The sequence below is a fragment of the Leopardus geoffroyi genome, chromosome A3, assembly GCF_018350155.1.
Source record: "Leopardus geoffroyi isolate Oge1 chromosome A3, O.geoffroyi_Oge1_pat1.0, whole genome shotgun sequence".
Classification (NCBI taxonomy): domain Eukaryota; kingdom Metazoa; phylum Chordata; class Mammalia; order Carnivora; family Felidae; genus Leopardus; species Leopardus geoffroyi.
Window position 1 is genome coordinate 13,920,207 of NC_059336.1, and position 24,413 is coordinate 13,944,619.

The window sequence follows — 24,413 nt, forward strand, 5'->3', positions numbered from 1 at the left end:
TAGAGAGCATGGGTGACCATTACTGAGGATAGCTGTTTCTAGAATTCTTGAAGTGCCATGATAAAGATTTGCTTTATTATATTGTGTTAAAGGTGGACTCTCCTTTAGTTCTGGATGACCAGTGACATTTATAATTTTATACCAGTGTGTTTTTGTAGGTCATTTTCTTCCTATTCCTTCCATTGAGATGTGTCCAGTATCATTATACAACAAATGAGCACAAAACATAGCAACTTAAACCAGTTCCCATTTCTCCTCACAGTTTCTGGGGTCAGGAGTCTGGGCAGGGCTCAACTAGGCCCTCTGCTTTAGGGCCTCCGGCAGGTTCCTCTCAAGGTGTTTGCTAGGGTTGAGGTTTCATCCGAAGGCTCGACCAGGAAAGGATCCATTTCCAAGTTGACTTAGGTGGTTGTGAGCAGGATTTACTTCCTCAACGGCCGTTGGGCTGAGGGTCTCAGGTCCAGGCTGGCTCTTGGCCAGAGGCCGTCGTCAATTCGTGCCATGTGGGCCTTCATACTTGGCAGTTTGCTTCCTCAAAGCCAGTGATAGAAAAAACCTGTTAGCAGGATGGAAGTCAGTCTTCTGTAACCTGATCTCAGAAGTGACAGCCTGTTACCTTTGTCATATTGCATTGGTTAGAAGGTCACTAGGCCAGCTCACACTGGAAGGGGAGGGGGTTACACAGGGTCACAAACGCCAGAACACCTGGGATCATTGAGAGCCATCTGTCTTTCACACTAGGTAAGATGGTCCAAGTACTAGATAGTGTTTGCATGGTGTTGCTCTGGCTCGAAACCTGCTATAAGTGTTATGCTTATATGTTATTTACTTAGCTTTCATAATAAATTGATGAGGTAGATCCTGGTATCATCCTTGTTTTATAGATGAGAAAACTGAGGCTCAGTGGGGTTACACAGTCTGAATGGTTGAGCTGGGATTTGAATAGTAGCAGCCAGGATCTTAAAGAGTGGCTTTGAGCCAGTTTGTGAATACCTGTGAAGCCTACTGACCACAGATGTCCAGTGTCCATGAACTGATTGTTCTTGCACGTGCCTTTTTCAACAACTCTATCTGACCCTACCCCCAACCCCCCTGTCTGCAGAGAGAATCAGTACCAGTCTTGGGGATAACTTTGTCTCTTCTTTAAATTTTTTTTTTTAAACATTTATTTATTTTTGAGACAGAGCATGAACGGGGGAGGGTCAGAGAGCGAGAGGGAGACACAGAATCTGAAACAGGCTCCAGGCTCTGAGCGGTCAGCACAGAGCCTGACACGGGGCTTGAACCCATGAACTGTGAGATCATGACCTGAGCCGAAGTCAGACGCTTAACCGACTGAACCACCCAGGCGCCCCAACTTTGGCTCTAATTTAGTATGTTTGTCCTCCTTTTGAATTAAATGCATGAATTGTTATAGAGTCCCTGAGTGTCAGAAGAGGAAGGATTCAAGGGGCGATGATCTATTGCCATTCTGAAGATTTCAGTCTTCCCTGTCCACCTGCTGGTAGATATTGATTTCATATTTTTATTTAAATTTAATATAGTTTTCTTTAAATTGACCGAAAGAGTGAAACTAAAATTGGGTCTACCATTCTCAGATAACCATTCCTCGTCAAGGCTTGAAGCCTAAGTTTGTTTTCCTTTGGTTAAAAGGGGAGATTGTCACGAAAGTGTTTGGTGCATAGTGGCACCATACTGAGACTTTGTTCCTCGTGTGGTATGCAGGTTTACGGAGGAATGGAAAAGGAGTGATCTTTTTCATTCCTGGTTTCAGAACGTGTCTGGCGTGCCTAAATGGTCTCTTGTTCTGCTAAGTTTAGCCTTACCAGCACCTTCCATTGATTGGGTCCAACTTGCCTAATTGACAGATGAGGAAACTGAGGCCTGCTGAGTGGACCTGGCGAGTGGTTTGCACTGAGCTGGTTTTCTGAACTCCTGCAGCTGTCTTTATTTCTTGGGCTTCCCCTTTGCTCTTACCACAAAATGGAGGAATGAACTTTGTGATAGACATTTCCTTCGCAGTTAAGAAAATGAGCACGGTGACATATTTTTGGAGCTGATGAACTTTCCTGCCTCCGAGGTGACCCAGAGTTGAACACCCAGATCTGTGTGTGTTGGCAGAAGGATGCTCTTTTATTAATGCTGAGCCCTTTGCTATATTTGGAAGAAAGAGTGAAAATCCGTCCACAGATCCATGATTTCTTTAAAATGGAATGTAACCATTGCATTAGGAATGTATTGAATTTCATCCACTTTCTAAAGTTTTCTTGTAAAGCAATTTAGCCTTAATATTTTAAATTGACATGGTTGGTGCAGCGGGGCGGGGAGGCCCATACAGGACGACTGGGGAGCGCGAAGTGTTTTTCCTGGCCGTGTCCATGTGTGGCCCCCAAAACAAGTGAGGAGTAGAAATCCCAACGGTGACTGTATTCGTTTTCCTCCCATTTTGGGGTGAATTGGGGGTTATTATTTTGGAGTTTGGCACTTTATTAATTACAGCACATGTGGATTTTTTTTTTTCCCCTGTAAAAATAAGATGAACAGGTATTTCTTTCTGAATACCTGCCCTGTGGCAGATACTGAACCATTGTCTCCACATGGGTTTTTCACCTAATCTTTGTGCACACCCTACACGGGCCCACTGTCCTTACCCTTGTTTTCTACGTGGGGGAACCGAGGCTCAGAGAGTGGGTGATGGTGGGAAGAGATCTCGGGCATCAGATACGAGGGTGGTTTTTGTCATGCCTTCTTGTTGGATTGGAGCAAATTGCAAAACACAATGGAGACTTTGCTGCAGCCAGGCCAGGCCCCGAGGCCTACTTTGGTCTCCTGTCCTCTCCTCTTTGTCCTGTGACCGGGGGAGGGGCGGGGAATCAGCCAGCAAGTGGTAGGTAGGCAGGAGAAAAGTCATCCTGCAGACACATTCAGTCAGCAGGGAACTAGGTGCCTGCCACGTGGACCTGAGCTGGTGTCACAAACTTGCTGATGCCTTCAGGGCTCAGAGTTAAAAGGAAGATGGCACGCTGGACAGGCAATGGGAGGGAGCCCTGGCCAAAGTCCTTCAAATACCGAACCAGGTATCGCCACACAGTGGGCTGGATTAATTCGTCCATAAAAACGAAGGACTGATCCAGTCTGTGACCCAGACAGATCTCGAAACCTCTGCACTAAGTGGAAGAAGGCGGTCACCAAAGACCATGTGTTGTGTGACTCCATAGATAGAAAATATCTAGATGAAGCACATCCATCCGTGTAGAAAGCAGATCAGTGGTTGTCAGGGGGTGGGGGGCGATGGGGACCTTTGGGGGGTGAAAGCTAAGGGGCATCCGAGTTCTTTTTGGGGTAATGGACTTTGGGGATGGATGTACAACTGTGACTCTCTTAAAGGCCATGGATTTGTGCACTGTAAATGGGTCCATTGGTAGATGAATGAGATCTCAATAAGACTTTTTTTTTTTTTTTTAAAGGGGAAGGAATTTAGAAACCGTCACAGAAGGAAACAATTCCTCCCTTGAACCCATAGTGCTGGCCAAAGCAAACAGGCCTGGGGCCCAAATTCAGCCTCTCCAGATTAGCCTGTGGGCTACAGAAACTAGCTTTGTGTATTCCTACCCTGCATTATACCTGAGTTTCTCGACCTTGGCACCAGTGACATTTTGGGTTGGATAATTCTTTGTTGTGGGGGCTGTTCTGTCTACATAGCGTATATAGCTCATCCTTGGCCTGCACCCACCAGATGCCAGTAGTCTGCTTCCCCATCAGTCATGACAACCACAAGTGCCAAATGTCCTGTGAGGGACAGAATTGCCCCCTGTTGAGAACAACTGCTTTGTATTGGGTAGGTTTTAGATGTATTTCATCTAGAAAAGCCTCAGGGAAGCGATCACCTGAATTGTTTCTGTTTTTATCTTTCAGATGATGGATGCAATAAAAGGAACGATGACAGAAATCTACAACGATCTTTCTAAAAACACTACTGGGAGCACAATAGCCGAGGTCAGAGATGACACATTCCTTATTTGCTAAGAATGTTATACGGGCTGCTGTAAAATGGTGCCAGGAAGCAGCTTCTCTGGAAGTCCCTCCAGGGCGCTCTGCTGATTGTGTTTGTTGGGAAGGGCGTGTCTTTACTTAGTCACAAGGCTGGCTCTGTGGTGAGGATACACACAGCTTTGTGTGATCGGTTCACTTCTAGTCAAACGGCCAATACTGGAGCCTGAGTTAACCCCCTAGTGAAACCCGAGATTAATCAGTTCCTTTGGCCCCCATGTATAATTGTCTCCTGGCTCTCTGTAAGTTTGGACATTTTTATACAAGGGATCCTTGTTGTCTTAGGATTTGCATACTGAAAGCCTCCACAATTGCGTGGTTGCCTAGGGAATAAAGCGGTTAAAACATGAAAATGTCCACTTAGGAAGTGACCATTTGTAAAAATAGATCTCTTTGAACTGACTTCTTAGGCTAGGCTAATTCATTGTAAGCCAGGTGCGGAAGGGTCACCAGGTGAAATGACAAGTGAAAGAACTTCTTGAGGTCATCAAAAGTGATGTTGGAGACAGGGAAATTCCATGCAAGCCACTGACCTGTGAGGGCCGGCATTCAGAAGAAGAGAAAACCTAATAGGCTTTCAGCAGAGAACAATGTGCATATAAAGCTTTGAGAGAGGTCTGGAAGGAAATCAGTGAGTTCCCGGGATATTTTGCTCATGTGACCATCTCTATGAGGAGACCAAGGATTGGTATGTGGTTGAAAACACAGATCCGTAACGTCTCACTTGAAACCTTGGGGTCCAGATGTGTGCCAGAATTTTTCAGAATTTGAAAAGGTAATATGCAGCTACCCACCCCAAACAGTACAACATTTCTGCTGTGAAATATGCTTGTTCACACAAATTAGGGTTTCTCCACCTCGGCACTTCTGACATTTGTGCCAGATGATTCTCTCTTATGGGGTCTGTCTTGTCCATCGTAGGGTGCTTGGCAGGTCCCTGGCTTCTACCCTATTGGCAGTAGCACCCCTCCATTGTGACAGCCTCAGAAGTCTGCAGATCTTGCAGTGTCGTGGAGGGAGCGGGGAGGACAAAGTCACCGTGGTGGAGAGCCACTGTGGTTATCAAACACTGTAAATAGGGCCCATGTTCAGGCGGAGTTTATTTTTCCCCTCCAAATGAATTTAACTCCTCCCTCCAAAATTACCCTTTGGTTTCCAGAGATGTTAGGATTTGGAGTTTCAGGTGAATAACTATAGATTCCAACTAAAATGTTAGGTAAGAGGGGCGCCTGGGTGGCTCGGTTGGTTAAGCGTCTGACTTCGGCTCAGGTCATGATCTCACGGTCCTTGAGTTCGAGCCCCGCGTCGGGCTCTGTGCTGACAGCTCAGAGCCTGGAGCCTGTTTCAGATTCTGTGTCTCCCTCTCTCTCTGCCCCTCCCCTGTTCATGCTCTGTCTCTCTCTGTCTCAAAAATAAATAAACGTTAAAAAAAAATTAAAAAAAAAATGTTAGGTAAGAGATCAAACACAGCTAACATTATTTGCTTTAGTTTCACTTTTTTAAGACCAAATTTCTTTTTTTTTTTTTTTTTAATTTTATTTTTTATTTTTTAAAATTTACATCCAGATTAGTTAGCACATAGTGCAACAATGATTTCAGGAGTAGATTCCTTAGTGCCCCTGACCCATTCAGCCCATCCCCCCTCCCACAACCCCTCCCGTAACCCTCAGTTTGTTCTCCATATTTATGAGTCTCTTCTGTTTTGTCCCCCGCCCTGTTTTTATATTATTTTTGTTTCCCTTCCCTTACGCTCATCTGTTTTGTCTCTTAAAGTCCTCATATGAGTGAAGTCACATGATACTTGCCTCTCTTACTAATTTCGCTTAGCATAATACCCTCCAGTTCTATCCGCGTAGTTGCAAATGGCAAGATTTCATTCTTTTTGGTTGCTGAGTAATACTCCATTGTGTGTGTGTGTGTGTGTGTGTGTGTGTGTGTGTGTGTGTGTGTGTACACTGCATCTTCTTTATCCATTCATCCATCAATGAACATTTGGGCTCCTTCCATACTTTGGCTATTGTTGATAGTGCTGCTATAAACATGGGGGTGCATGTGTCCCTTCAAAACAGCACACCTGTATCCCATGGATAAATGCCTAGTAGTACAATTCCTGGGTTGTAGGGTAGTTCTATTTTTAGTTTTTTGAGGAACCTCCATACTGTTTTCCAGAGTCGCTGCACCAGCTTGCATTCCCAAGGACCAAAGTTCTAATCAAGCCTTTCATTTATTTGTTATTATTATTTTTTTTATTTATTATGAAAATCTGTTCCTTGTTTTTACTTTATTCATTCATTCATTTTTAAAGTAAACTCTGTGCTCAACATGGGACTTGAACTTACAACCCAAGATCAAAAGTTGGATGCTCTAGCAACTAAGCCGGCCAGGCACCCTCCTCCCGCCTTGTTTTTACTTTAAGTGGCTTTTTCTGGAGCCGGGATTTCTTGGAAAAGACAGACAACTTCTATAGTTGACCCTTGAAAAGCGGGTTTGAACTGTGCTTGTCCATTTTATGTGGAGTTTTTATATAGTATAGTACTGTAAAATGCATTTTCTCTACGTTGTGATTTTCTTAACATTTTCTTTTCTCGAACTTACCTAATCGTAAGAATACATTGTCTAATACACACAATATCTGTGTTCAGCTGTTTATGTTTTGGGGGAAGGCTTCCTGGTCAACAGTAGGCTGTTAAGTTTTTGCAGAGTCCAAGGTTACATGTAGATTTTTTGACGGCATGGCCTGTGGGTGCCCCGGCTCCCACTCCCACGTTGTTCAAGGGTCAGCTGCATTTCGTTTTCGGAAGCAGAGTTCCTCTTGAATTTGGGATAACCCACTGGTGCCCACCTCTCTGGACTGCAGCGCCCAGCTGCTGACGCCTCACTTGACCGCGTGGCGTTGACTCTTCCAGCTGGTGAGCCCTGTCGGTGAACGCCACCCAGACACGCCTTCTAAGAGTCTTACTCTCCCTCATTCCAGATTCGCAGGCTGAGGATCGAGATCGAGAAGCTGCAGTGGCTGCACCAACAGGAGCTCTCGGAAATGAAGCACAACTTGGGTAAGTCCTGGTGAACTGGCCTGCGCCGAGGGCGCTTTTGGGTGTGAACTTCTCCGCAGCTCTGGAGGCAGGTGCCGGCGTGAATGGAGTCAAAAGTAGGCTTGGGGATGTGATGTCCCGCTGCTGGGGAGACCACAGAATCCTGGAGAGTCTAACCAGTGGACACGAGGTGTAAGAGCAGGTGTTGTGGGGGTGGGTTCCTTCTTCTTTTCTTTTCAAAATAACCAACGTCAGTAGTAGGAGTAGCAGCAGCAACAGCCGTAGCTGTTCCTGTTTACTGAGCTCTGACTCAGCAACCGTTTTAAGTACTTTGCCACGGATCCAAATTCTCACGGAAACCCTTCTGGTGAAGAGCTCTGTTATCCCCGTTTTTAGGTAAAAGCAAGTGGGGCACAGACATGTTGAGGAAGTTGCTCAGAGTTACACAGCTGCGATTCGGGCGTGGGCACTCTGGGTCCAGACCTTCCCTCCGAACCACGGAATATTGGGCATTTTCACAGATTCTCAAACACTTGGTGTGTGGCCCGCACTGCGGAGAAAGCTACTTTGCTGGTTGGTGCAGACTGAGTGCTGTTTCCGGCCTATCGTTGTGTGTCCCTGTTGTGAAAGGCTTTCCCCGCAAAGGTAGAGCACTTCCCTTGAGACCCTCATGTAGTGTCAGCCTCAGAGCTAGAATGCTGGAGGCCATCGTGTCTCCCTCATCACGGGGGCAGGCCCAGGTGTGCCCCCGTCACAGGTGACACACGTTGAAATCGTGCATCGCAAACTTACCTTAGGAGGCCGCCCTTGGGAGGAGGGAGCCCTCTGCTTCTCTGCTTGTTGCCACGCAGGAAGTTTATTCGGTTGTTGTGGCTGCTTGTTAACTTTTATGCAGGATCTCTCCATTAAAAAAAAAATTTTTTTTTTTTACATTTATTTATTTTTGAGAGACAGAGACAGAGCACAAGTGGGAGAGCGGCAGAGAGAGAGGGAGACCCAGAATCCGAAGCAGGCTCCAGGCTCCAAGCTGTCAGCACAGAGCCCGACTTTTGGGGCTCAAACTCACAAACCGCGAGATCATGACCTGAGCCGAAGTCGCACGCTCAACCCACTGAGCCGCCCAGACACCCCAGAATCTCTCCATTTTTAAATAATTAGCTGCATGTTTGGGGAAAAAAAAAAAAAAAAAAAGTACCTGCGGGCAGGCCAGAACGTGCCCATGGTCTGCAGGCTTCTAGTTAAAGGGACAGAAAGCTGGCGTCTAACATGAGTGCAAGGGGGTTATTTTCTTTTCCTGGTGTTTTTTTAGACGTGTGCATGTGTCCTTGTTGTTTTGTTTTTGTTTGTAATTTTCAGTAAGAGAATCTTAACGAATTTTAGCGGGATCATTTACTTTTCTTTTGGTGTGCAGGCCACCCCCCGCCCGGGGGTGAATGGCATGGGAACCTTCCTATCTGAAGTGAAATTAGCGAAGCCTCAGCGGACTGAGCACTTTGGTAGTTGATCGGTCAGAGCGAGTCACAACGCCCTGTCTGGTAGATTTACTCCATGGCCACTGAGCTCACCGAATAGAAAGTGTGTCTGAGCGCTAGTGCCAGCTGTGCCCTTATTGGCTGTATGCCTCAGTTTCCTCATCTATGAAAGGGATTTTTTTTTTTAAGCTTATTTATTTATTTTGGAGAGAGAGAAGGGGGGGGCAGGGGTGAGGAATCCCAAGCAGGGATCCCCACATGGGGCTCGAACTCAGGAACCATGTGATCATGACCTAAGTCGCAAGCAAGAGTCCGACACTTGGCTGACTGAGCCGCCTGGGTGCCCCGAAAGGAACGGTCTGGTCAGAGCTGGTCTCCCACGATTAGTATGAAGGTGAAGTGAGTTGATCCAGGGTGCGACACGAGGTGCCTTGTAGTATTTGGTTGCTAGAAAAGTCCATGCTGGTGACAAAACTCAGAGTGGGCTTCGTGGAAATTGGGTCACGGGTTTATTTGACGACTTCCCCCAGGATCCCCGTGGGGCTCCGGCTCCCTGCGTGCTAGGCGCCTGGCGTTCTCTCTCCCCGCGCAGCTGTGTCTGATCACGTGACGAATGCTCGCTTTACAGATGCAGATACTGGGGCTCGGCGAGGCTAGGTTACTCGTGGGGGGGTGGGGGGAGGGTTGCACAGCTGAGCCCCCTCCGAGCCAGGACCCGCACCCGTGTCTGTTGGAATCCCCGTCCTGGACTCCCTTTCCGATCTGGTGTGAAAGTCTCCAAGCCCCGGGCGGGGGGTGGGGGGACTAGTGATGCAGCCGATGTCCTCTCCCCTCGCCCGTCAGAGCTGACCATGGCGGAGATGCGGCAGAGCCTGGAGCAGGAGCGGGACCGGCTCATCGCCGAGGTGAAGAAGCAGCTGGAGCTGGAGAAGCAGCAGGCGGTGGACGAGACCAAGAAGAAGCAGTGGTGCGCCAACTGCAAGAAGGAGGCCATCTTCTACTGCTGTTGGAACACCAGCTACTGCGACTACCCCTGCCAGCAGGCCCACTGGCCCGAGCACATGAAGTCCTGTACGCAGTCAGGTACGGCCATGCGGGGCCTGCCCTGGCCGGTCTCGCGGGACGACCGTGACCATCACGCACCAGCGGGCAGCGTGCGCGCGCCTGGCGGACGCTTGAGGCACGGCTGTTGTGAACGTGGGGCCTCCTTCTGTTACTTGCCGGACTGTCGTTTCATGTGGCAGTGGTTCTCGGTGCGGTGATTTTGGTCCCCACCCTGAGACACCGGCAGTGACCACAGACGTGTGTGGTCATCCTAACCGAGGGGCGGGCCGCCAGCCTCCGGAGGGCAGAGGCCAGGGATGCTGCTGCCGAACCCCGCACGGTGCGCCAGACGGGCCCCCCTCCCGCCCCCGTGCCGAAGAATGATCTGGCCCTAAATGTCAGTCGTACGGATACTGAGAAATCCGGCTCTTTAATAATTTTTTTTAAGCTGGTTTATTTCGAGAGAGAGAATATGTTTGCGGGCACGAGCGGTGGAGGGGCAGAGAGAGAGACTCCCAAGCAGGTTTTGTGCGGTCAACACAGAGCCCGACTCACGGCTCCTCCCACGCCTTGCGAGATCATGACCTGAGCCGAAATCAAGAGTTTTTACAGTTAGCTTGTATTTCTGACAAACAGTATTAGCTTTATTAGTTTATTACTTTCCGTTTTGAAGAATTTAATTTAAAATTACATAAATAGGGGCACCTGGGTGGCTCAGGCGGTTAAGTGTCCGATTTCAGCTCAGGTCATGATCTCACTGTTCAGGAGATGGAGCCCTGCGTCCGTGTCTGTGCTGACAGCTCGGAGCCTGGAGCCTGCTTCAGATTCTGTGTCTCCCTCTCTCTGCCGCTCCCCTGCTCACTGTCTCACTGTCTCTCTCTCAAAAAGAAGTAAAACGTTAAAAAAAAAATACATGAATAATATGACAAGGCAGTGTGTCTTTCACACTGGCAAAAATTGGAAGGTGATAGGTGACCACGATTGAGAAGCACTCCAGCGGCCAGGAGTTGGCAAATGCTTTCTGTGAAGGTCCAGAGGATAAATATTTTACGATTTGTTGAAGCTGCTCTACTGTACTGATTTAGGGAGAGGACAATCGTAGACAAGGTGTAAGTGGTGGGCGAGGCTTTGTTCCAGTAAAACTTTATTCACCAAAACAGGTAGCAATGGTTTGCCAGCTCTCGCTCTAGAGAGATCTTGTGTATTTCGTTATTTTAAAAGGCAGTATTGAACTATACGTTGTTGGGTCCTTTGTCCTTTAGGGAGATGTCTTCCTAACGGCTACTTTAAATCTCTTCTAGCGGTAGAGTTAAATTCTCCTATGTTCTGTAACGTGTCTGATGACCCATTGTTGTTGTTATGACAAGATGGCCAAAATGTCCTTCAGTTTTCCTTTCTTTGTGGCATCATAATGTCCGTCCTTCTGAAATTCCTCTCAAATGCTCTTTTTCAGAGCATCTCCAGAGACTCTGTCTTTGCCATCGTGTCGTTTTTCACATGGGTTTCCCAGCCCTGCCTCGGAAGGAAGGAAGTCTACGGGGATAAAATCGATCTAAAATTAGAAATTGTGAAATGAGTAATTCTAGATCCCCGATTCCAGGCTGGCTCTGCTGACGGGCTTCATTTGTTCTCCCGCCATGCTTTTGGGTCTGGGATGACTTAACAAAACTTGAATTAATGAATTACTAAAAATTCACATATTTTCACACAATGTCTGGAATTTCAGCTTCTGGAAAACTTTGGAGTCCTGGCCACTTTGGGCCTGTTCTCCTGGGTGGGGCTGAGCAGAGGTGCCTCTGTTACAGGCAGTGGTCGGGTCAGAGTTGTTCCGAGCGATGGCGTGGCCTCGTGCAGTGCGCGGCTTCCTGTGGTTCTGGAAGCCGTGGCCCTCAGCTTATACGTGGCTTCTCTCTTCCGTTCCCCCCCAGCTACTGCTCCTCAGCAGGAAGCAGACGCCGAGGTAAACACAGAAACACTAAACAAGTCTTCTGGCACACAGGCGGCCCCTACGGATGCCGCCAGCACCTCGAAAGACAAGGAGCCTTCCACGGAGAAAAGCAAGGACAGCGGCTCGGTGAGTAAGCTGCTCGCCTTTGGCCAGTGACACCAACACTTAGGGCCAGGTGGCGTCTCAGGACCTGTCCCCATGCCTGTCTCCTCTGCAAGTCCCATGTTGTGGGAGGTCTGTCTTCAAGGTGGGGCAGTCAGACTGCTGGTGGGGGTGACAGGCTTAGCAGGCCTCCTTTTCACCAGTGGGCATGCGGGCAGGGACAGAGCGACGCGGAGCCCGAGTTGACATTCGTGTGATTCGGCAGCTGCTCTCTGGGGACTCTCAAAGCTTATCACAGTGTTGTCCAGTAGAACCTTCTGTGATGATGGGAGTGTTCTGTGTCTGCTCTGCCCAGTATGGTATCCACTAGCCACACGTGGCTGTTGAGCCCTTGGAGGGCTGGTGTGAGCAGAGACTCTCGCACTTTGACATTTTATTTAATTAATTCAAATACAAGCAGTCACACGGTGCTAGTAGCCGCCATATTGGCCAGGAAAGGTCGCACCCCCTACTTCCCAGTGTGTGGCATATGCAACATGGGTCGTCTGCAGAAGGTATTTTCGGTGGCACATTGATCATGTTTTACATGCGTAGTCATCATGTATTTATTTCAGTGTGTCTTAGGAGAAGAATTAAGTTCTTATGCCATCAAAACCCTTTGATTTCATTGACAGTATAGCCTGGTAAGAGGTTAATGTGAAATGAAAGCGAGCTGACATAGTTTTGAAGTAATATACCTCCTTTTTGGATGTGGCACAAATCTGGACGGTAGGTAGGTCAGTGAAGGAAGTTGAGGGCACAGTGAATGTTCTAGAAGCTAAGGCTGTAGAGTTGAGTAAGGGCGCCCCCCATTGCTGTGTTCCACCCTCTTCATTCTGGGAGACAGAGCACAGGTGTAGGGCCACCCCAGCTGACCTGGCCTCCCCTGCCTGAGCATACCAGGCAGAGGGCACAAAGGTGCCTTGGGGGCAGTGATGAGCACCCCCATGGATCCCTGGGCTTCCCTGGGGGGCTACATTGGCCCCCGTGCCTTGTGTCCATCTCTCTCTTTTTGTATTTTTAGACCCTCGACCTTTCTGGCTCCAGGGAGACGCCCTCCTCCATTCTCTTAGGCTCCAACCAAGGCTCTGGTATGTTGCCCCCTGGTGGGTGAACGGTGCTCTCACATTCCTCACGGGCAGAGGGGAAGCCATTTTCTCAGGGAGATCTTTAAGGGTTTATGGCAGTGGTTTTCCAACCACTGTGGATCCTTAGGGATCTTTGGGGGTGCCCCGGGCAGGTCATTGTCGGGGGGGGGGCGAGGGAGTGGCTGGGCAAGGTAGCTTTCAGGCACCCTCCAAACTGATCAGTATTTACCTCCATTTGTTTTATTTATGGGGGTCCCACATAAAAGAGGGTTCTATTGCTGACCTGGGGTGGGGTAGAGGCGTGCATGTAGCTCGGGCATTTCTTCTGCCCTCAGGGAAATGACCACAGTAAATTAAACCATCTGGAACTCTGTTCCTGAGGTCCCAGCATCCGCAGTTAGTGGATGAGGGCACTTGAGCCTTTAGGGAAAAGAAACTTTTTAGGTGGATGATGTTTCTGTAGAAACCTTTCTTCTTGGGGAATAACCCAGTAGGCTGTTTTGGGCTGTTTTCTGAGACTGAAATTTTTAGTTTTTCCTCTTAGGTGGGGTTTGAGCTACCCTGTGTTCTCGCCCAAAGGGTCATTTTCCTGCATCCTTCCGAGTTTTGGGTGATTCCAGAGGGTTCAAAGAGGGTGCCCCCGTTGAGGACAATTTGCTTACTTGAAGGTCCCTTAGCTCCAGGATCATTTTCCCCTTTGGGTGATTCCCTTAAGCTGAAAGCCGAAAATTTTATTTCCTGTCTCTGTATTAAGTGCGCCAAGGAAGAAGTTGATGTCCTTCGTCTGCATAGGTGGGGTCGGTTTCCCCAGGGGGCTGGAGACTGGGATTCAGATGGAGGGCGGGGCTAAGAGGGAGTAGCAGGAGCTGACTTGAGGGAGAATGAGAACTTGGCATTAAACACGATTGAACCGCCTGTTGAAAACCTACCTCTCCCTTGCCTTCAGTCCCCTGACTAAATCTCTGAGAACAGTTCAGTTTAGCGCCAAGATGCCTTGCACATCTCTTTGATATTTTCTAGTTTCTCCTTTTCGCAAAGACTTACCTGGACCTTAAGACTACGGTTTGGTTTTCATTATGTGTATTTGTAGAGCTGCCCTCTATCTGTGGTGAGGATTTTGGATTTTCTGCCCGCGATCTAGGTAGCAATATACAATTCCTTTTTTATTGAAGTTTAAAATGAGTTTAGAGTAAAAACCTGGAATATGCAGGCTGTAGGAGGGTTGTGGACGGGTCAGAATTGCCCAGGTGGTGTGAGCGAGGCGCAGGGTAGGGGGACCATGGCTTCCGACAGGGGGAGCTGTTGAGGTTTTGAGCAGCGAGGTGGGATAAGCACGGAGCTGGGAACTTTGGAGGGCGGCGTGCAGTATGGAATCTGTCTCATCCAGGGGGACTGCAGACGGGACGCTGGCTGGGAGATCTGCCCTATTGCACTTCTCGGTGACGAGGTATTCCCTAGCCCAGGGGCAGAAGATGTTGGTGACTTGGTACTGGTTGGGTGGAGGCAGAGAAAATAATCTTGGAGGAGTCCCTCGGTGACAGGATGGGGGGGAGGGGACAGGGAGGGGGCGGGATCGGGGAAGGGAGGGAGGGCAAGATCCTGAATTCCGCTTTCGGTTCTTGGAGGATGCATGGCGCTAGGCTTTTCGCAGAGGGTTGGAGGGGTGTGAGAGTTTGTTGAGTGTCTCTGTGACCAGGTCCTGTGCTAGGGCTGAGGATTTAGGGGTGAACAAGGCAGACAACTCCTGTCTTCTGGAGTTTTTTTTTTTTTTAATTTTTTTTTAACGTTTATTTATTTTTGAGACAGCGAGAGACAGAGCACGAACGGGGGAGGGTCAGGGAGAGAGGGAGACACAGCATCCGAAACAGGCTCCAGGCTCTGAGCGGTCAGCACAGAGCCCGACACGGGGCTCGAACTCATGGACCACGAGATCATGACCTGAGCCGAAGTCGGACGCGCTCAACCGACTGAGCCACCCAGGCTCCCCTGTCTTCTGGAGCTTTAAGGGAAGTCAGAAGAGCATTTAATGGGTGCTTAGGAGAAGAGCATGAAGCGGTTGGACACTTCATTGTGTTTATTCCCAACTTCGGTGAGAGAAGTTACTGTTCCCATTATGCAGACGAGGACGTTGAGGCCCAGAGAAGTTAACATACATGCACAACTAACTCAGTGACTTAACTACTGGAGCCTGGACTTCAGTCTAGAATTCTCTGACCCCCACGTGCTCTCACCCGCTGCGTTGGGAATACTTAAGTTGACCCCTAGGAAATCGTGAGTCAAAAACGGTTGGCTGTTTTGTGTGGCTCCGCTAATAAGGCACCGATGTCTGGGGAAAGTCAGGGCTGTAGATGTGGCTTCTCCCCGCTGCCCCTGCTTCCAGATCTGCTAACTGTTTCCTTTCCTCACCTCCCTCCTTCCCCAGCTTGGTTTCCATGGCTCATCCCAGCAGCACCCTCGCTAATGGAACCCAGTCTCCCACACCTTCTGGTTTTCTCCATGTGTCCATTTGGCAAAACCTTGCCTTGCTCAGACCCCAGCCATCTATCTCTTAACTCCCCTGCAGCCAGCATTGGAGCTCAGCCGGAGAAGATTGCTCGGGATACACTCATTCCACCACACACGCTGATCTTGACCGCTGACCTCAGAAGCACACATTTCCATCTGCCTGGTCATCTTACCAAATTTGTTGCATTTCAGCCTCTGTTTGCACTCTCCACAAGGGCAGCTTCCGCAGTTCTCGGTTTCAAACCTCCCAGCCCGTCCCTCCAATGTCACTGACAGCACATGGCATTGCCTGTTCCTCCCAGGGAGCACAGCCAGGCCCTGCCTCCCCTTCCAGCACCCAGGCCTCCTTCACGCCTTCCTCCAGCCTCGCCGGCCTTTCCGTATCCAGCCTCTGTCGTAGCCAGATGTCGTCTTCAGCTGCTTCCTTCCTTAGGCATTTAAATATCCTCCTGTGCCTCCAGCTTCTTTCCTTGACACCCTGCATCTGCCCCTAGAGCGGTGCTGTCCCCTAGAACATTCTCAATGATGGCGTGGTTCTGTATCCGCCCTGTTCCCTGTGGTAGCTGCCTGCACACATGGCTGTTGGACCCTTGAACTGTGGCTGACGTAACTGAGGAATAGAATTTAACATTTTCTATTACTTTATTTAAATAGCATCGCGGAGCTAGTGGCCACCATATTGAATGAACGGCACAGCCTCCAGGCTGCCCTGCCTCCTTCCCCAGCCCAGGCAGACGTTTCCGTAAGACTCATTCGGTCCGGTCACCACTGAGCCCTAAGCCCTGAATAACCTCGGACCTTTTACATTCTAAATGGTGTTTTGAGACCTTGTCTCGCAAAGAGACAAGGTTAGAATCCCAGGGTGTCCTCAGCGGGAGGGACCTTCTCTACGGGTCTTGGCGAAAGGAAGAGGTGCATCCGGGACCGCACTCAGGAGGCGTCCGCGTTTTGGACTCGGGACGAGGCGGGACGGAAGGCATATTAGCCGAGGGGGAGCACCATGGTGCTCCCTGTCAGAAACTGGAGGAGAGGGAGCGTTTTCCAGGAAGTGTTGCCGCGACAGCCCAGAGTGTGAGCAGGAGGGAGACAGAGGTGCCCGGGGCCCAGTCAGGACGGTGTCCTCTGTCTTCCCCCTTCCTCTGTTTCTCACCCAAGCCGGTAGTTGTGTCAGAGCAGAAACGCTGACTCGTTCGCTGTCCTCTTCGAACTCCTCGTGCGTCTAACTTCCGCCAGCTCTTGATGTTGGTGACCATGCAGATGAAACCTTGTGGAGGAAGGAGGGCTTTGGACACACCGGGGTTCTCCGTGCCTACTGGTGCCGGGAGGGTGTGGTGAGGAGTCTGGGGGCGGGAGAAAGGTTCCGTGGGGGTACGTGCCTCCTTGCTGTTTGCTTGTCTTTTAAGATTTTAGGGGCGCTTGGGTGGCTCAGTCGGGTAAGCATCTGATTCCATTCCAGCTCAGGTCACGATCTCATGGTTTCTGAGTTCAAGCCTCACATCGGGCTCTGTGCTGATAACGTGGAGTCTGCTTGGGATTGTCCTCTCTCTCCCTCTCTCTCTCTCTCTCTGTGGGCACCCCCCCTCCCCCCCCCAGTAAATAATAGTTTTAAGATTTCGAAGTAAAACATGCGTATAGTTATAGTACAGAGACAGTTCCTAGGTTCCTAGGCCCTGTCCCCAGTGATGTCTCTGGTACTTCCCTCCTTCCATACAAATAACGTATTTCCCTGTTGTTCTATTTCTGAGCGTTAGTTTTAGACCTTGCTTGCTGACTTCTGGTTTACGAAGGTGAGGGTTGGGGTCACTGATGACCGCTCTTCTCCCCTTCCTCCCAAATGATGGATGTCACCATTTCTGTGCTCTGGAGGTTCCATGGGTCAAGGACAACACTCATGCTTTAGTTCTGGATTTGAGCGCTAGCGGCCGCGACTGTGGACCCCTCTCTCGGCGGTCCCCCCCCCCCCTCACACCCCCACCCTGACCGTGTTGAGACCGCCCTCTGCTTCGCTGTGACTTCCCTTCCTGGAGGTTGAGAACAGGCGCATTCTGACCCTTAACCGCCCCACGCTCGGCAGTGGGCCAAGCCGGAGAACTTCAGTCCGGGTGCCCGCCATCCTGAGCGTGCTGTGCGTTGCCCGGCCCACCGAGTGCCGTGATGACGGTTCCGTTCTGGCACGGCTGTGCTCTCTCCTGGAGTTTCTGTTTCCTTCTCTTGTCATACCTTTCGTGATTTCCCCACCAAGCTCTTCACCGTGCCCCTTATTTTATTGAAACTCCTTTCGTATCACTAATTTCTGGCTCTTCGTTTCCAGATGTTATTTGTTGCGGTCCCATCATCGTGGCTGAGGACGTTGGTCACTCGATACGTCATCTGTAGCCCCTTCCTCAGTCCTCACCGCGGCACCTTCCTTGCCCTCCCCTCCCGGCCTTGTCCTCCGTCAGGCTTGGCGGTAGAGGAGTTTTCATTCCCCTAAAAGAATCTGGATTCCTTGGGTGCTGTTTCCCGCCTTAGTGTGGTTCTCGCCCCTCTGGTTTTGCTGGTCGGATTAGGCTGTTGCCAGAGCTGGTGGTTCTGAGAATTGCGTTTCCAACATGCTGAAGAATGTGGCCTACAGAGTTGCTTTTGTGCCATCGGTACCTCGCTTCCCGCCTGTAATGCAGTGCTGCGTCTAGTGACCCCCCCCCCCCCCCCCCCCCCGTTCGTGGTTTAAAAATGCCCATTAGGACAAGAAGCCCTCGTCGCTGTGAGGGCGTCGGGTCGGAGAGTGGCGCGGAGAGAATAGGGCTAACGGTGCTGAGTACGTAGCGGGTGCCTGGCTTGTGGCGACCTGAGCTCCCTGACGGACACCGAGGCTGCCTGGGCCGCGTCTCTTCCGCCCACGGCAGCTGTGTGGCAAGCAACCCGCCTGCGCCCCGGCCATGCCCCGGCCACCCAGCCCAGAACGGGAAGTACGGCCCCGCCTCACCGACGCGGCCGGGACCCGCGGAAGCCCCGTGCTGTGCGTGCGTGCGTGCGTGCGTCGTCTTGTTTTCTGCTGTCGTTGTGAGCGGCGCGTCTTGCTCTGCCCTCCGCGCTTCTCAGCTGGGCCTCTCGTGGCCGCTGAACACCGCGGTAGGAGACGGGAGCCAGAGGGTACGGTGTGCTTCGTGGAAGGGATCAGCCTTGGCCTTGTCCACAGAGGTCCCGATTCTCCCTTGCGGTGATTGGCCGAACCAGCCAGTGCCCCGTGTCCCGTCTGCGTGAGGGCCCAGGTCCCGTGGACGGTGGCCGGCCCGGTCCATGGTGCAGGTGCCGTGCTGAGCTCAGGCCCGGTGTCTGCCTTCACCTGACTGCACCGTTGTGGGATTTTTGTCCTGTTGGACGATGACCGAGCGCACCGCTTCCCAGAGACCTTCGAGAAGAACCATCCGCGAAGGCTTCGCGGGTAGGGAAGAACCAGGAAGAGGAGGTGGATTCAGGACTGCCTGCCAGAATACTGCCCCCTTTTGGTCACTGATGCAAATGGCCAAAGAGAAGTCTCCTGAATGAACACATCACTTTGGAGACTTTTCTCTCTCTCTTTGCCACTTGTCTTCCGAAACAGGAACACGTGACTAAGTGTACACGTTCCTTGGTATCAGGCGGTAAGAAATGGCACTCCCCGGCTCTGATCTGGTCCCTTTCTCACTCTCATTCTGTCCCCGAGCTTGACCGTTGGCTTCTTTGAATATTACCATCCCACCTCCAGAAATTTAAAAACGAAATTTCATCCCAGCCTCTCTGAACTTGGCAGATGATCCCAGGCTTGATGGGCCTTGGCATGCTGACGGGTCCCTTGCCGTCACCCGTGCTGGCCCGAGCTGAGCTGCGTGGCAGCTTACGGACTCCCTCTTCTGCCTCTTCCTTCACCTGCCTCGGATCTTCTCAGCCACTGTTGAGCTTTTTGTGGTCATGCGTCCTCACGTCCCTGATGGGAGTCCGTGGGTGTGTGTGTGTCCAGCCGGACATAACCATTCTGGCCTCTCCCTCCTCCTCCTCCTCCTCCTCCTCCTCCTCCTCTTCCTCCTCTTCCTCCTCCTCTGTGATCCTCTCCCTTAGGTGGTTTGGTTATAGGTCTGCTTTTCGAGTTGTCTGTAAATTGACTGAAGAAATTCTAATATGAGGAAGGAAAAATATCGCCACATTTTGGTGCCTTTTTCCAGCATCCGGCGTGGACACAGAAGCACCTGAGTGCTTGGTGTCCTTCTGTCACGGCCGCGGGTCTGTGGTTCCAGGTACCGCGTGAGAGGTGCCTCCCTGGGCACTTTGGTGCCCTCATCACCCATCTCGATTCTCTGTGATGTGATGCCCTTGGGTGTGTCTAACCGGCCGTAGAGTTGTGCTCTAGAGACCCGCGCGCGCTGGGAGGCGGCGGGAGGCCGCCCGGAGGGGAGCCGCGGGGCAGGGGGCCGGGTGGCTCTGCTGCGGTGGAGGTGGCGGGAAGGCTCAACGTCGCTTCTTGTTGCTTCTCCTCCACAGACCATTCCCGGGGCAGTAAGTCTAGTTGCTGGGGCAGCAGCGACGAGAAGCGAGGATCCACACGCTCCGAGCACAACGCCAGTGCCAGTTCGAAGAGCCTCCTCCCGAAAGAGTCTCGGCTGGACACCTTCTGGGACTAGGGACAAGTCGCGACACAAGCCACCCACCCCATGGAGGAAAAAGAAACCAGACACCAGGGCAACAGGAAGCGGCAAGGAAACCTGAGACAGGAGAGCCTCCTTCAGACTTGAGAATTCCAGACACCCCGACTTGGCCTTGGCCCTCGGCACGGAGGGCAGCCCACACTACAGTGCGTCCGGCATTAGCAATGACTGAGGACTGTTTGACCCACACGAAATCTATGCTTTAGATGTAAATAATGTACAATTTGTGGATGTCATTGAACCTAGAGTACCTTCCCCTTTTTATATTTGTATTGACTTTAACTTATAAAAAAAAAAAAAAAAAAGAAGAAAGAAAAAGAAAAACGATTAAAAAAACAAGAAACACCCAACCACAAAAGGAATGTTTTGACGTTGGAGGAGGAGGGATGGTTGGTCAGCCCGGCTGTCCCTGTGGCATGGTGACTAGGCCCTCGTCCTTGGACGCCCCGGGGAAAGTGAGCCGTTTTCGTTCATACGTCTGTATGCAGCACATTGGAATCAGGAGTTTTCGGCACAGAATCTGTGCCGTCGTGGGCACATCACGTCAAGCCATTGGCCCCTTTCCAATACTACGTTACTGTGTTATAAAATGCAAGTTCTCTGGCCCCGAAGGACAGGGAGAAGCTAGTTTATTTTGTGTGATTTCGGCAATGACTACTCGAAAAGGGAAGAAATCAGGTCCTTGTTTACAGAAGATACACAGAAGAAGCAAGCCCCGCTCAGCTCGGCCGAAGAGAGCAGAGAAAGTGTCAGGCGTCCTAAGCTCTGGAACAAAGAGGAGTCTTTTCTTTGCTTTGTGGTTCCTTTTACACACACTCACACATACTTGGTAAGAGATGCTGTGCCTCTCAGAAGTGAGAAACTCAAAGGCAGGATGCACGCAGAGGACATGGGAGTCCGGGATGAAGCATGTATGTATTATTTATATGATGGGATTTTACGTTTTTATGGAAGCATGAAACAAAGGCAGTGGGAGAGAATGCCAGACACCGGCCACGCTCCCTGTCACACTACGTATACGGTAGTACCATTTTGTATGTTGTGTCGAACAAAACGCATTGAACAAAGCAAAAAGGTGATGTATGTATATGAGAAAATTAACTGTACGGTATCATTCCAGTACATTCTGTTGTATATTTTAGTCCTGTTTACTTTCTCTTCATTGTTGATAAGAGGATGTGAATTGTACAGTTTCCAGCTAGTTCCCCATACATATTAGAGAAGAACTAAAAAGAGAGTATAGAAGAAAAAGAGAGAAAGAACATTTGTGAATTGCAGGTGTCAAAAAAAAAAAAAAATAGCCTAGCTGGCCTTATTTGCGAAGCCTAATTGCTTTTAGCATATGGAAGTATTTTTTCACATTTTCTTTGTATAAAATTTGTATTAAACTTAAATATCTTTTTCGATGATGGCGTTTCTTTGTGACTGAGCCAGTGCACTCCCACGGTGTGCTTTTTTTGGGTTCCACCCCTCCCCCCGGTTTTTTCAGATTCTTCACCTTTTTTTAATTAAACTGTTTTGGAAAAATGGCTCGGTCGTCCTCAACTTCGCAGTTGTCCATTCGGTCGGGATGGCCGTGTCCGATTCGCACGCCCCAGCACAGGAGTCGGGGCCGTGAGAGCACAGGAAGGATCCCCACGGGCGGCGGGCACACTGGAAGTTAAGGGCCCCCGGTGGGCGTTTTTCCCGGGAAGCCCCGGCTCCCTGGAATTTAGTGACAGAGACCGAGAAACAAGGGGGAAATCCTGACCAGTCTTAGCAAGACAGCGACGAGAGGGGAGGCAACGGTCTTTCTGTGGCTTGGATGGCAGGCCTGAGCTTAGGCGAGCTCCCTGGGGAGCGTGGGACCCCCCCCCCCCCCCCCCCCCCCCCCCCCCCCGCTCTGCTCAGGTCCACCCCGGTCATTTAACTGTCCTGGGTCACAAGATGTTTCTTGTTCAACCATTTAAAAATGTAAACCCCGGGGCGCCTGGGTGGCGCAGTCGGTTAAGCGTCCGACTTCAGCCAGGTCACGATCTCGCGGTCCGGGAGTTCGAGCCCCGCGTCGGGCTCTGGGCTGATGGCTCAGAGCCTGGAGCCTGTTTCCGATTCTGTGTCTCCCTCTCTCTCTGCCCCTCCCCCGTTCATGCTCTGTCTCTCTCTGTCCCAAAAATAAATAAACGTTGAAAAAAAAAAAATTTTAAAAATGTAAACCCCATTCTCAGCTCACAGGCCATACCAAAGCAGGGAATGGGCTGGAGTCAAGCCACAGGCCGTGCGCTGACCACTGCTGTGGAAGGAACACGATGGGGATATGTTCAAAGGTCCGAGGGCTGACAGGTGGCTGCTCTCACTGGGACTGTTCTGGGGCTTGTCTTTGGAGGTGACCTTTGACCCCAGGTCAGAACGAAGAGCTTGGCTGCGGCTGCGGGAAGATGAGTTGGGTGAGCGTCCCAGACGGGGACCAGTGGGTACGAAGACGCTGTGAGCTTCCCGTGGCTGATGAGCCGCAAGGTGGGGGCGTGGCTGCTCCTTCGGTGTAGAGGGCACCGGACGTCCCGGGGTCTGTGGCCCACCGCGTTCGTGTGGTGGAAGCCAAGCCAGAAGGGGCTGTTCACCATCCTAATGTCACCCGCCATAGGTTTGTCTAGAAATAGGCCCAAAGAAGTAACTAGCTCAGGGGCTCCTGGGTGGCTCAGTTGGTTAGGCGCCTGACTCTTGATTTCAGCTCAGGTCAGTTGGTGAGTTCGAGCTCCGTATCGGGCGCCGCGTTGACAATGCGAAGCCTGCTTGGGATTCTCTCTTTCTCTGCCCCTCCCTTCCTTGCCCTTAGTATCTCTCTCTGTTTCTCTTTCTTTCAAAATAAGTATTAAAAAAAAAGTAGCTCAAGGCCATGGAGCTGGTGAAAGACTCTAATTGGACTCCTATTAAAGTGCTCTTTCCAGTAAATGGGCATTGTCTTTTTTTGAGTTAAAAATTTGTTCGGCTTCCTTTCATTGGGCACGGATGGGCACCTCCCTTCTCATTTGAAGTCCACAGAGGGGCGGGGGACACAGCCCCCTTTAGGGGAAGAGGCGGAGGCTGTGAGCAGGACCGCACTGTCGCCCCGGTTTTTTTAGCTCCAGCAAGCCGGCTCCAGCCTCGGCCCCCGGGGCCCTTGCACTTGCTGTGCCCTTGGCCTGGCACACCCTCTGTCGCTGGCATCAGCTTTCAGACGTCACCTCTTGAAGCAGCCACTCCCCTCCCCCCATTATCCTCTGTCTCTTCCTGGTTTTCATGTCCTTGAGCAAAGTTCATACATATTTATGACTTCCCACTCAAACGTGAGCTCTGTGAGGGGAAGGCTGATCCGGTCACTGCTGCGTCCCGTCCCGAGAGCTTGGAAGGACACAGAGCTCCTAGAGTTGGGGTGACATTTGAGCAGGGACACCTCGGCCCCCGGACCCTGCCCCCAGCGGTCACCGCTGCAGCCTCCCAGAGAGGAGAGACACCAGAGGATAACATGGCTTACTCAGCGGTAGAGAAACCGGTGCCTTTAAAAAAATGTTGAATTTGGGATTTATGGGGCTAGGTCCATGCCTCAAATTTGAAAAACCACGGGTGTGCTCCCAGCCTCGCTGGCTCTCCCAGGGCCCCCTCCTCCGCATCCCTCAGTCTGTATTTACAGACCCTCGCGGGGAGGCAGGTTTCCTTCCTTTTGGAACAGAAACGGGCAGCACCTGACCCCCGACCTTCTGTGCTGTTTTTCTTTTTTACTTAACCCGAGGCCTCGGGCTTTGTTCCCTAAGGCTCAGGTCTGGGGCCCCTTTGTTCCCCTGTGGACACGTGACCCTGGGATGTAAGAAGACCGTGCATGTCACAGCCTCCAGTGCACGGGTCCTCGGTCCCTAAACAGTGGCCCTGGGGTCCGCGAGGCTGCACCAGAGGGTCTGTGAGTGGCTAGGCGAGAGGAGGAGGACTTGGGAGGACAGGGCTGCAGGGCCTTCCTCTCTGGCTTTAGTCCCAGTCGAGTGTCTGCCGATGCCCAATGACTTTGAATCTACAAAGGAGAAGAAGGAGGACACAGTGGGGTCCGCCACGGCCATGGCCCTCGCTACTTTGACCAGTGGCCTGGCGTGGGGGCAGGGCCTGCTGCCGCGGCCTGGAACGCGATTGGGCACTCTCGCCACCTGGTGGCCGCCGCCTAGAACTGCAGCCCCACAGAGCCCGAGCAGGACCACCGGGGACAGAGAGAAGCTGGGCCAAAGTTCATTCGGGTGACAGCTGCTTCCCCGGACACGGCATGAACTAAGCACTGAGGACACAGCACTGAACGGCCTCTCTCCTCCTCCCTCTGACACTCTTCACGGGAAGCAAATACGCATATGATGCAGTCCTAGGCGGGACGGTGTTGCATCAGGTGAGTAAGGGAGGCAGGGTGTGATTGGGAACGGCCCCCCCAGGGAGCTGGACGGCGAGCAGAAACCTGAAGGAGGGGTACCGAGCCGTGACGA

At 51.1% G+C, this 24,413-nt stretch overlaps 1 protein-coding gene across 46 annotated transcripts in view; it reads left to right on the plus strand.

The window, feature by feature from the left end:
- The window catches only part of ZMYND8 (zinc finger MYND-type containing 8), a 126,197-nt gene extending 104,727 nt beyond the window's left edge, over positions 1-21,470 (plus strand). For 27 of the 46 annotated variants that reach the window (XM_045444332.1, XM_045444331.1, XM_045444362.1 and 24 more), the window contains 5 exons: positions 3,916-3,996; positions 7,025-7,103; positions 9,398-9,637; positions 11,527-11,672; positions 19,778-21,470. In XM_045444332.1, the coding sequence (XP_045300288.1) occupies positions 3,916-3,996; positions 7,025-7,103; positions 9,398-9,637; positions 11,527-11,672; positions 19,778-20,002 (771 nt within the window). In that variant the 3' untranslated portion in view covers positions 20,003-21,470. Of the gene's footprint in view, positions 1-3,915; positions 3,997-7,024; positions 7,104-9,397; positions 9,638-11,526; positions 11,673-12,711; positions 12,779-19,777 lie in introns of all 46 variants that reach the window. The other 19 variants (XM_045444351.1, XM_045444344.1, XM_045444335.1 and 16 more) reach the window with 1 other exon arrangement.
- Positions 21,471-24,413: the final 2,943 nt, after the last annotated feature.